This window comes from Geospiza fortis, unplaced genomic scaffold (genome assembly GCF_000277835.1).
Source record: "Geospiza fortis unplaced genomic scaffold, GeoFor_1.0 scaffold98, whole genome shotgun sequence".
NCBI lineage: Eukaryota > Metazoa > Chordata > Aves > Passeriformes > Thraupidae > Geospiza > Geospiza fortis.
The window spans coordinates 7,289,434-7,302,721 of record NW_005054306.1 but is presented as its reverse complement, the minus strand read 5'-3'; the positions used below and the strand labels follow the sequence as shown (position 1 = coordinate 7,302,721).

Here is a 13,288-nt window from a genome sequence, read left to right as displayed (position 1 = left end):
TTCTTGATGTCTTCCAAAGAGGGAGTATCCATGTTCCACTATTCATGCTTTGCAACTAATGAATCTATTGCAAGATAGCATTGTGAAATGAAGACATTTAAAGATGCAGTATTTTGAAAAAGCTTTCATATCCAGGCTGTGTTGTTAAAAACCTGTCAGGCTGTGCAACATCTTAGTGGAAGACACTTTTTTTTTCCAGCTTCTACTCTCTTCTGTCAGTTTACTTCATAGCTTTTTTATTGTATGTCATCTTGCATCATCACAAAAAGGGTGAGTGGATGGGGCCCTTTCTGTCACAGGCATCTATGTGACCAAAGACACACTTAACTCCTCTCCATCTCAAGGCAGCTCTTTAAATATAGACACCTAACTATTTTCTAATTGACTAGAATTTGGAGGAGGAAATTCAAATAGCTAACCAATTAAATAAGTAAATTTAAAGAAATTTCAAAATGATGCTGCTTAGCTGAAAGGCAGTAGAGCTTCATGGGATCAGAGCTGTTGAGAGGGACTCCCACTGTAAGAAATTTAGTATTTTGAAAAAGAAAAGGAAACATGAACATAGGGTTTTTTTTTGCACATTACCAATGACATAAAGAATTAACTAGTAATATGACTTACGCTCATTATTATCACAGGCTTAGAGGTATTCACAAGGATAAAAGCCCTGTGAGATTAAATTCCATTAAAACAGGAAGTTTATGGATCAGCAGCCTGCATACTCAATTTCATCAGGAAAATACCATTAAATATATGACTGAGAAAGTGATAGTGTAAAAAACAGCTTTTTAGCCTGCACTGCCTGCTTCCCTAGAAATAATGATGCACCACAGACAGCACCACTGTCAAGTTTAAAATAGGTAGGTGTTAGTTCCCTAACAAGTGCAAACAAAGAATAGGATCTTACTGACTTCAGCTAATACTTTCACAGAAATTTAAAAAAAAAAAAAAGGTGAGAACATAAACTGGAGTATTTTCTCAGTTAGGTCAGAGGTTTGGGAAAAGTCTTTCAGATGGCTGCCAAATAAAAATCAAAGTAATAAACAATCCTCCCCCAAACCAAACCAATTTTATTTAACTCCTGCCATCAAACCACAGACTTTGTATCCATCCTGCTCCAAGAAAATCCAGGACTGCCTGAAGCATATAGAGTCAAGGTCAAAAATAAGGTTTCATCTGCATGGTCATGAAACTGTGAATTTTTCTAAAGATTACTCCTTGCGTGGCAGGCTTTCCTAATTTAGGAAAATGAACTGAAGTGCACCAAAGACAGCAGAAAAACTAACACTGACTTCAATACATATTTCTAGCAAGGGTCAAATTTTAACTACAGTGAAGCCTATGTAAATCCCAAATTCACAGGCATTGCTTAGGATCTGTGCTGGCCAAAAAAAACCAGGAACCCCCTTCCCCCAACCTTCACCCTCTCTTCTCCAGCTGGAAAAACCCCAGTCTTCATGGCTTGCTTCTTGATGTAATGGGAAGATTGTCATTTGCTCTCTTCCACTGGATGGATATTGTTAGAATTAGCATTGAAAACTAATTTTTAGAAACATCACTTAGTATCAGCAAAGGAGGTCTCAACTAGCATAATTTCAGATTTCTGGTCCTGGAAGGTTTTGAGTGTCATGTTTATCTGTCTATCCAAGTTCTTTGTCAGAGGTACTCTCTGAGATTCTAAATCAAGACACATGAATTGCTACTATATGCAGAAATTCTGAATTTTTATAGATGCATCTTGGATAAAGTCATGAATGAATTTGCCAAGGCATAATATAATTGATTGTGCTTGGCTAGCTAGGTAATGATATAATATAGTGTGATTCAACCTGCTGGTCCAGAACACAATCAGTATTCATGCTCTGGCTGCTGGAAAATATAAAACAAACTGCTTAGATTATTTAGTGAGAACCTAATTTGCTTAGAATGAGTAAAGACAACATGGAGCTTGCAAAGGAAAAGTAGAAAGTCTAAAAGTTCACATAACAAAAGAGCTAAGGCTGAGACTAAAATGTAAAAAAGAATACTCCTACAAAAAAATGCCCCCACATTTATTTATAAGTTCTAACTCTGTGCACCCAGAGAGGTGGCCCTGAAGTTTTTAGCACCACTTGTGTACATGTATCCATTACAAAGACTGGCCAAGGACAGTCCTGTTACCTGCTCTAAAGAAGAAGGTAAAATGAGAACAGACCAGGTAGGAAGGTTTTGAACGTAAAAATTGTATAACATATCTCATTATGGTGAGAAATAAAAATAAAAAATAAAAAATTGAAGATATGGCGTTGTATACTTAAATGCTATGGCAATGATGGATATTCAGTTACCAAAAAGGCCAGACACATTTCTCCATCCACTGGAATATTTGAATCAGTTTTTGATTACAGAAGAACTAAAAAGACATCTTTTATTTGGGGGATGCAAGAACTTTTAGGAATGATGCATTACAATCTAGTAATCTATCTCCAATTGAAAGCCACATATTTTTACATTTTAATACTATAAAATCTTGAAAAATTGACATTTTGAATTACACATATATCACCAGAATTGTGTCAAGTTAACAGGCTCATTTCCAGCTTCCATGGGCCTGGGAAGTGTTCAGTGTGCTAAGAAGATGCCTGCATGTAGGGTAAGACTAGAGATGCAGCTGTTTATAAACTCACTCATGTCCTGCATACAATGATTTTGCAAGGCTGTATTATATAAAAATGAAATGCTAATGAATCAAAACACTTCAAAGACAATCTCCTCTTCAGTTTGGTTTCAAAAGCTCTAAAGCTCAGTTAAACTAATTTTCTGCATTTTCCATGGATTTTCATAGATCTACTGCTATAGGTGCAATAAACCGGTCTGGTGATAAAAGTAGCAGCAGAGGGAAAAATCACAACTGTTTCTTGAAAGCCTCATAAAATGATATTCTGCAAGGGACACTAAACCACTCAGTTGATCCTACTTGAGCATAAACCCATCTGCTTCCCAGTGAAGTGGGGCTGTGCCCATTGGCCAGTGCAGAAAAAAAGCAGAAGGAGCTGCAGGAGATGTACAGCTGGGGTAGGAACAAAACAGCTCTTTAAAAGCTAGGAAACAAGCAAGTGTACACAGTCCTAGGAGGGGAATTAATTCTGGTCACTTCATGCCAACATATTAGACTTTATTATTGAGTGCAAGTCACACATTTCACAGTTCCGCTTCCTCAGATAAAATGATACCTGATAGCAAACCATAAAGAAAAGGAGTAGGTCATCTGACTATGAATAAAAACATGGTAACTAAAGAAGAAACCAAATAACTAAGTGGACTTGAAAATCGACATGATCTTTGCATATAGCCTCTCTCTTCAAATTTCATCTGCAATGTAAGTTTGAAGGGTGTGAAAGGAGACATAACTTGAGAAGTTGATGCTGCATTTCAGGAAAAGATCCTTTCAAAAAGCCCTTATAAAGGCCTTCTCCTTTTCAACACTTCAGCTGGGAAGAAGAAAGGAGAGACACCTGAGTTGTATGGAGTACAGGATGAGGATAAATTACAAAAGAAATGCAGTGATGAAAAATGCCAGTGCTGGTTTGCCATCTATGGGGTAACTGGCTTCCTAGAGAAACAGAGTAAAAAGCATTGCACCAGGTGCTGCAGGGACCAGGACCTTGAGCTGAAGGGGCTGTCTCAGAGAGGATGAAATCCAACCAGGTGAGGTGCAGAGAAGGACTTGCTCTGATTAGTGAAGGCTGAGAGACAATATGATTCCTCACTACTGATGTAGCAATGAGGCAAAATGCCATGGAGAAGGGCATTCTTGCTGCTAATGGATACTCTTGGTAGAAAGATGAATGGACCAAAACCAGGCACAAGTAAATTTATGCTGGAAATAAGGATGTTTGTAACCGTTGGAGAAGTAATGTTCTGAAGGTCTTCCAAGGACAGCAGTGGAGCTAAAAAAACTGGGTAAGTTTAAATAATTGGTAAGTGTTTATGAAAGCAACAGCATGACACATACAGTAACCACAGGAGGATGAGACTTTCAGTTTTCTAACAATTAGAGCAAGGGGCAGAGGAGACCATCAGTTACTTCAGATGTGGAACTCAACCAGTTTACCAGGACACATGTTGAGATGGACGCTTTCAACCAGAAAACCGCCCCGTTCTGAGCCTTCTACTCTCGAGCACTTTTTCCATACAGGTCTTGGAGAGAGACCAAGATGCCATTATGGATGGGAGCTGACAGGCACTTACTGTAGAATGATGGGGGTCAGTAAAGCTGAAAATTCTGCCTTCTTGGCTCTGCGAATGTATCCATCAGACACAAGGAAGAAATTAAATCTTTAACTCACCTTTTGCCTTTCAAGTGTCTGAACTTTAGAGTTTGTGTTTGCAAAATTGCCTTTTTTGTTAGGTTTGAGCAATGCTGGGCACAGAGCTATTCACCCTCTGCTGCCTTTTGATTATTTCCCTCTATTGGAGTTTGATTTTGCTAGTACACCACTACCACTGTTTTCAGAATAACATTTGTCTTTCATTGTGTAATTTAGTAATTTTTCTCAGAAACAGTGGGCTAACACCTCTAAATATATTTATCTGTGTGTATCAAGTAATACACACAGTTTTCAGATAACACCTAATGTCAAACACTTAGGGTTTGAAGCATGACACAGAAAGAAAAAGAAATGATATCACCATGAGACAGAGATGCAAAGCAGCAGGCAACCCCTACATTGTGTTTTCAGTCAAATTTTTGTTTCTATCATTGCTTTTCTTGTGCCTGCAAAATTCTCAAAGCCACAAAACCAAAATAAAAGACAGTAGTGGCAAACAAGTTTGTGTTCAACTCTGAAGTTTTGAACTTTCACTGTCACATTCAGAGTCATGCAGGTACTATTACTACAACAAAATCTGATATGAGTTGATTAGACACAGAATTTTAAGGCTTTCTTTTGCCTAACACTTCTAACACAATTTAGCTATCAAGTAACCTCCCTCCTATGAAAAAATGATGGTAGAAAGCAATTGCTTCCAGCACTGCAATGTTATTTTCACAGGATGGACACTGGTGGGGGATACTTGTGAATAATGAAGTGCCATTCCTTGTAACCAGAGGTCAAATGTGGTCCTGTGGCACCTCCACATGGTGCTTTAAATATTAGGGGACCTTGGAGGCCAGTTTAACTTCAACACAAATATATGTTGCACATTTTGGCATTTACAATAAGAGGCAAGCCACTGGTCTGGCCAAGAGAAAGGTGTAATTTATGAACAATTTAGTTATGAATTCAGAATCAGTATGAATGAAGCAACCTTGTTCCCAGGCAAAAAAAAGTCTGTGGGAATTTTGGAAGAGTCCCTCCCTTCATGCTGCCACATTAGGTCTGTTCACAGCAGCTGAAGGTAACCTTTGATAAGTAATGTGAAATTAATGATACAGTGGCTGAAAAACAGGTACTCAAATCTTAAAATTTATAACAAAAAGATAAAATGAGCTCTCTCAGAAAAGAAATAATAAAATAAAGTTTGTTTTAGTGTAGGAAGCCTGAAGTAAAAAAATCAACTTGCACTTTAACTGTTTAGATCTAGCAAAGCTTGGAGGCTTCTTTTGTTTCCTTGTCCTTGACTGATGTTTCTTGAGGCATAGTGCTGTTACCCAAATACATCCCTCATTTCCACATACCTTGTAGTGGAAGAGGAATAATCCACAGAAGAGGCTGTACAGGTCAGCCGTGAGCAGGGAGAGGTTGACAGCAGTAGCACTGGTTTTCTTTATGACCACTGGCATGAAGCTGTAGAGGCCAAACATACAGGCACTAAAGCCAACGTACAGCAAGCCTGCAGAAGAGAAACAAGAGGCAAAGTGACCTTACAGCCTGCAGAAATGACTTCATTGGGACAACCTTCTTCCAAAGGTTGTGTTTTTCGGAAAAGAAAGAATAATGCTTTTTCAAAGAAAAATTCAAATTAATAATGTACACATATATAGAGAGTGAAAACCATATCAACACTGGACATGAGGTCCTTTGGGGTCTCCATAATAGCAGAGTTGTTTCAAGTTGGTGTCTTATACTACCAGTGACTAGTTCCTGTCCAACACAGATTTGGACATAATGATGCATTTGAACGTATCAAATCCAGCCTCCACAGGAGCTGAATGTCCCCAGCACCAAGTGAGTTCAGCTGAGTTGGGTGGAGCACACAGTGTTTTCTGGGAATGGACCCAAAACATGAATGCAACATAATTTTCAGAGAAGTTAATGAGCAAATGGATGAATGCATGAGGACAGCACTCAAGTGTCAGAGGTCTTAGTCCTATTTTGCCACCAAAACTGACAAATCACTCCATAGTTTTGCATTTCTCTTCCTCTACTCCTTTTTGTCTGCCTTCCTCAATAAAACTTGTGAGCTGAAACTCTTTCCTGCTACATGTTTACAGAGTGCCTCACACAAATTAGATTGTTAGACACTAATATAATAAAAATACATTACAGTAAAAATCTAAATTAATTAAAAAACCTAAATAACTTACTGGGAAAGAATTCATTGCTTCAGTTATTACTTGATAAATCCCAAGGCAAATTAATCAATATGAAGTTAAAAAACTGAGCAAACACTTTACTCATCCACTCTCATGCAAATGATATTTCTTAGCCTGCCGTATGCTGCAGAATTCCCAGCTGATATGTGCCTAAGCTTAAATTTAGACTCATGACAGCTCTTCAGAACATGTTATTGACTAAAAGTTGTAGAAAATCTGATTGCCAAAGTCCTGAAAGGGATTAGGAGGGATAAAATAAAAAAGCCATATAATGGCCATATATCTGCATGTGGATCCGTTTAGCTAAAAATTCTTTAGAAAAGCTGTCTAAAGGACAAAATCAGCTGTGACAGATTGAGTCCTTTAGAAGCATATGAACTGAAGTGCACATTCAACTGAAACGTAGCAGACACAAACTATCAGTGTCCATACATTTTATGGCATGATAAGGAATTTTGAATTTTTATTCAGAATACGGACGATTATAGCAAAAACTGCTTTTACCCATAAGTAGCAAATTTATAAGGTGTGCATTGTATACTGGTAACAGAATTAAGTTTTGGGCAGTGCTTGAAAGCTGCTTTATTTAAACTCTGCGCCTCTTCTGTAGCAGGCAAATAATTGCACTAAGTGGAGTGTAGTTTTGGTCAATGGGAAATTGTTTTGCATACAGGAGCACTGAGCCAGCTTTTCTTCCAGGCTTAAGAAGCACAGGTCAGGCACAAAAGACATTCTGGACCAGAAGTCAGCATTGTCAAAGTACAGTCTGCAGATCACCAGCTGGTCCACCAAGTCTCTGGCTGTCTGGATTTAACACAGCTTTGCTGGTTTATTCACTCAACTTACAGTATAATTTTATGGTACTGCCTTGGTGTTCACATTATTTGACAGCCAGCTTCACAGGTTGCTTTTCCAAAGGGCATTTCAGTTCCAGTGGAAAATTGCTTAAACTGTAGCCATCCTAGCAGAGGTGAATATATAGTGGCATTTCATTTACAGCTTCAAAATATATGCGATATCCACCAGTCGGGTGGCATTTAGTGGTGACAATAAACAAATGAAATTAACATAATATGATTTCCAGATATATATGCTTCTTAGAGGGCCAATTTTGAGACTGAAAATATGATTTAAGTCAACAGCTTGAAGCCTCAGCCTCCTCAGGTACCCATGCAGTGCAAATAGCATCCTTGGGAATCGCCTCTAGTGCTGCAGTCCCAGCAGACTCCAGAACCTCTCTGGTCAACCTGCTCTGCTGCCTACCTGCCCTCAGTGTGAAGGTGATTTTCCTTATATCCAGTCTGAATCTGTCATTTGAGCTTCTGTCTGCTGTCTCTCATCCTCCTGCCATGCACCTCTGACAGAGCCATGCACCAGCTCTGTCCTTTGGATAACCTCCTTGCAGGTAACTTCTCTTCCACAGGCTGAACGAGCCCCAGTCCCTCACTATTTCTCCATTTCTCTTTACACTTGCTGTCTTCACACAAATAGGCAGGATCTGTCCCTAGGGACCACTCTAATACAGCCCAAGTAGGGCAGAGACCAACATGACTTGAGAACCTCTGGTCTTGTTCCTGAGCAAGGTGGTTGAATGTTGCATGGTGCAATGATGTACGAATGTTGCCTCTGTGCTTTTACTCCAAAAGCAAATGTTTAATTGACATGACATGGAATCAGTTATGATTTTCCATACTGCCTTGGAACAAAGACCATTCAGAAATATTCAAACCCCCGGGAACAAAGGACACTTCCTTGGACCTACAAACTGGCTTTTCTCTTAAATAAAACTGATCTGAATTTATTTGTTAGTATTTCATCTATCACTATAAAACTTGTCACGGTCTCATATGAAACCACTCTCTCAAAACTGTAAAATCATCCTCCTTTCACTCTGGTTGTCAGTATTAATACTTTAACTTTCAAGGATACAAACAGAGCTACAGTGATTCACACTGAGTGTGAAGATGATGATACGTATCAGGGCAATTTCCAAAATTAACACCAGGAGGGACACAGCCTGTTTTAAACATGATAGACATAACAGATTGGCTTTAGATCTTAATATTCAAAAATCATTTGCATCAGTTAAAAGGTAGCTCATTTCGTCTTAAAAGCACAATTATGGCAGATGGAAACAGGCCACCTTGATTTATTTATTAGGTTGCCTGCTGTGACTTTATCACCACCACTCGGAAGGCTGATGATTTAACTCTGCTGGACTGCAGGTTTGAGTCTGTCACAGTGGATAACTACTCAGGACAAGGCTGTGAACTCCCTGATACAGATTTGTCAATCACTTTTTGACAATCTTGTATCACTGCCAATGCAATGGAAAGTACACCAGGTGCAGTGGAAGCCAGGGAAGAACTACAGAACTGTCACCATTTAATCCATGTTCAACTACACCACATTTCCAATTATTGCGCTAACAAAACAAGTTCATATCTATGATGTTTTTGCTAAGATGATCTCAGCCTTGTGAAGCATAAGTACTCTTCACAATTAGTAATCAACTTTCAGGGACATTTTGACAGCATCACAGATGAAGTAAGACCTTATTTTAACAGCACATTTCACTGATACTGAGTTTGAAGAGAAATCTCATGGAAGTATATATGACATTTACATGGACAGTAGATTAATTCGCTATGACCACTGGTATCATCAGTACTAGATTAATTATGTCCCGAAGCTCCTTCTCATGAAATATAAACAAACACTGATGCAATTACGCTATCTCAGATTAAAGAAGGCAAATACACTTTAGTACACAGTTGAGTGTGTTTCTCCATGGATACTTAAAATTGATTTGTCACTTAGTTTTACAGCTCAACCATCAAATTTCCAAGATTTCTAGGTGCAATGTTTTGTGAAAAATGTGCTATATTTATCAAGGTTTAAGATGATGAAAGGAAATTGTGAACTAAGTTTAAAGAAACCAACTGTATTCCACAATATCCCCTCCCCTCAGGGAGTCCCCACATAATCAGTCGGTTTTGCACACTTCTGAGTTGTCATTTTGATTTTCAGTATTAAACTATGTAAAGAGCTGCTGTCAATGGATTGCCAAAGCTTTAATCCTCTGCAATCAATCAGCTCTATGCTACTAGTATTCTTTTATTTCTTCTATTGTCATAAACAGCGAAGGAGTGATTATAGGGTCTCCCCTAAATATCGATTTGTTTTTAAACCAAATAATTCATTGGACTAATTAGAAGGGACTCATAAACTCAGCTTCCAAACTGAAATGGGAAAATGCAATCCCCTGCTTGGCAGAACACCATAACTGCTTCATTGGGCACGATGCTCCCAAAACTTGTCTAAAAGGACACATCTGCTTTATTCCACCAAGACTATTTGGAAAGCAATTAAAACACTTCCATACAGAAATGCTCCTCCTGGAAGTGAATTTATGAGGCTATAATATGCACTGCAAGTGCTTTTTTAGGTTATTTTGTTAGGCTCAATTTTCTTTCCTTGGCTTTCATTGAAAAGGTTTGGCTCTTAATGACTGCCTCATTTATTTCCCCAGTGCCCCAGTGAATCTTAGAACGGGAACCCCACTATTGTTTTACTTCACAGCTGTCTGAATGGCTATCTTACAGCATTCATATGCTTAACCTAATTGTGCAAGGAAGGCATTACACAGCAATGGAGGACAGATCGTTTAAGAACAGTTATGAGGCTCAACCTTTGGTAGTAACCAGTGGAAAAGTCACAAACATTGGCTCCCCTGAAATTCTGTGCCCGCCTCCCCAAACGCTGGCTGTCTCCACACCTCCTTCAGCAACCATCTCCCATGAGGTAAAGGGTGTTCTTACCTATTTGCCAATCCCAGGGGACTTTCAACAGCTCTTTGTGTTCCATGATTGCACGAGAAGAGAAGAGAAGAGAAGAGAAGAGAAGAGAAGAGAAGAGAAGAGAAGAGAAGAGAAGAGAAGAGAAGAGAAGAGAAGAGAAGAGAAGAGAAGAGAAGAGAAGAGAAGAGAAGAGAAGAGAAGAGAAGAGAAGAGAAGAGAAGAGAAGAGAAGAGAAGAGAAGAGAAGAGAAGAGAAGAGAAGAGAAGAGAAGAGAAGAGAAGAGAAGGTAAAAATTGATGTAAGGGAACAGAAGTTAAATTACTTCCACTCACTGAATTCAAATGCCGGACGAAACAACATACATAACCTTTCAACAAAAAAATCTCTGTAGGAACCAAATGCAATCAAGAGTCTACTAATCTACTCTGGCATTATTCCTGTGCCTGTGTATTTGAAAGATCTTCAGGGCAGTAATCAGAAGTGATAGCATACAATTTCCCCTGGTTTATTTCCAGCTCTCTATATACCTGCTCTACATGTCCATTCCCCTAAATGTTCAGTCATCTTGTACTTTTCTGACTTAATATTCTGAAACCTTTTGAATGTTAATTATTAATAATATATCTGAGTTATTCACACTTCAGAGTAGCTCTGCAGTATAAAATAAATATATATCACAGTCTGGTTTGGGAAGCATACTGTGATTTGTTACACACTGAGAGAAACCAAATAGTCACAGCAGTGAAAGTCAGGATAATAAGCAAAGGATGAGCAAACCTGCAAAAGTCCACTCTCAGTATCTTGTAAATCTTGCACTGTACATTAACATCAAAGTCACAGATCCATAAAATTCTAAGGTGGCAACAAGTCAGCTCTTCCCAATCCAGGCAAATAGACCCTTGGAGATAAAATATCTCCCAAGCTCGGTCTTTGCTCAGGTAACTGCTTTCCCTGTCTGTGTGATTTCCAGACAAATCCAGCTGTGCAGAACTCTGTACGCTGTTCTGGACACTATTTTAAACAAGTATAAAACATGGAATTATACAGATTGAAAAACAAAGTACCTGGTAGGAAAGGTGGCATGTGGAAGACCAAATATAATAGTACAACTACAGGAGCTCAGCACCTTCCAGATTAATCTAGTCTAAAGAGTTGCATCCTGGAAATTTTAATTTGCTTGCTGCTGATGTGAGGCACATCTAATACTGTGTACAGAATAATAAGACCATATTCTCTGCAAAATAACTAAATTATAGGCGTCTTTGCATGCATACAGTATATGTCTCTTTTATCAGTAATTCCTGAAGAATATAATGAAAACAAACTGCAACATCTCTTGGTCTGGAAAAAAAAAATCACATAACTTAAATGTAGGAACATTGCATTCATACTATTGTTTAGCCAATACAAAAGATGTATAAAACAATATGCTATGGCTTGTGATCCCTTATGATCTGTGAAAAAAGAGGGGTGAGAGAAACTTTGTCAGAAATGGCCATTTAGTGATGCCAGAGGCACTGAAGAATTGGAATCACAATGATTTTGAAAGGTTGTGGTAGTTGGAGGAGGTTCCTGATGACTGAAGACAGACAAATGCAACTTTCAGTTTAACATAGAATAAAAAGTATAGCCTGGCCAGTCTTACACTAACCTTTGGGAAAATTATGGAACAAATCTACCCAGAAGCCATTCTCAGGAAATGAAGAAGATGGTTCCAGTGGGAAGAGCCAGTGCAGTGCTCTCAAGAACACTGCCTTCTATGATGAGATGACTGGATCAGTAAATAAAGGAGAGGGAATATATGAGACTACGTGTGTAACCTACTGTTACTTTAGCAAGGTTTCCAATATGATTTCCTTAAAGATCTTCTGAGACTCAAGAGATATGGACTAGATGTGTGGACTACGTACAATGTTGTCTAAAGAAAATGGTGAGAAGAAACTTCATGAAGAAAAGCAAGTATTAACTCCTGCACTGGGGTGGAGGGACACTATGAAAGAGTACAGGCTGGGAGCTCACTGGAGACAAATTGTTTTCTGGCAATAAACCTTAGAGTGCTGCTGGACATCAACCTGGACACAAGTCAGCAATGTGTCCCTGGAGCAGAGGAGGGCAACAGCATCCTGAGCTGTGTCAGTAAAGGTCTGGCCAGAAAGCTGAAGGATGTGATTTGTGAGACTGCAGCTAGAGTCCTGTATCCAATTATGGGCTGTCCAGAACAAGACAGACAATAACAAATTGAAGGGAGTACAGTGGAATTCCATCACAATGGTCAGGCAAGATGTAAGAGGAGATGCTGAAACAGCACGGTTTGCTTAGCATGGAGAAGGCTAACCTGGGAGAAAGGAGGACACAACCATAAATTTTCCATCTTAACTATGCAATGAGTAGTTACAGACAACCTAGTCATACTTTTCTTGGAGGTGAACAACAAAAGGATGAATGACAATGGACACAAATTGCAATGTGGAAAACTGATTAAATATCAAGGGAAAAAATTGTCAAATACTGGAACAGGTTGTCCAGCATGATTGGCAGTTCCATTCTTGGAGATACCAAGAAATAACTGAACATGTTCCAAAGCAGCCTGATGTAACTTTGGAGCTAGCTTTGAGTAGGAGCTTGAACCAGATGACCTTCAGGGGGCCATTAGAAATTAGGCCATGCTATGATTATGTGATTCCATCAGATAACCTTATCTCCATTTGCTGGGTAATTGTGACATCCCCTAATGCTAATCTAAACTAATCTCTTATTCTTCCTCCCTGCTTTAGTCATACTCAACATACTAAACTCTTTCCACCATGTCTGGATAATCAGCCAACTCATTAATTCACTGTTTCCCCAATACCTTAGCTCTTCCTCCTTTGCTGTACAACAGGCATTATGTGTATTTATTTTATGTTACAGTCTAAGACTCCTTCAGTTTAGAGGATCTAAAGGTCCTCAATTGCACCCAAAGTGGCCAGTA

At 38.8% G+C, this 13,288-nt stretch overlaps 1 protein-coding gene across 1 annotated transcript in view; it reads right to left on the bottom strand.

The window, feature by feature from the left end:
• Window positions 1–13,288, bottom strand: part of SLC35F1 (solute carrier family 35 member F1) — a 210,135-nt gene that overhangs the window by 15,944 nt on the left and 180,903 nt on the right. The window contains exons 6-7 of the mRNA XM_031066651.1: window positions 10,339–10,391; window positions 5,660–5,814 (exon numbers count right to left, since the gene is read on the bottom strand). Of these exons, the coding sequence (XP_030922511.1) occupies window positions 5,660–5,814; window positions 10,339–10,391 (208 nt within the window). The remainder of the gene's footprint in view (window positions 1–5,659; window positions 5,815–10,338; window positions 10,392–13,288) is intronic.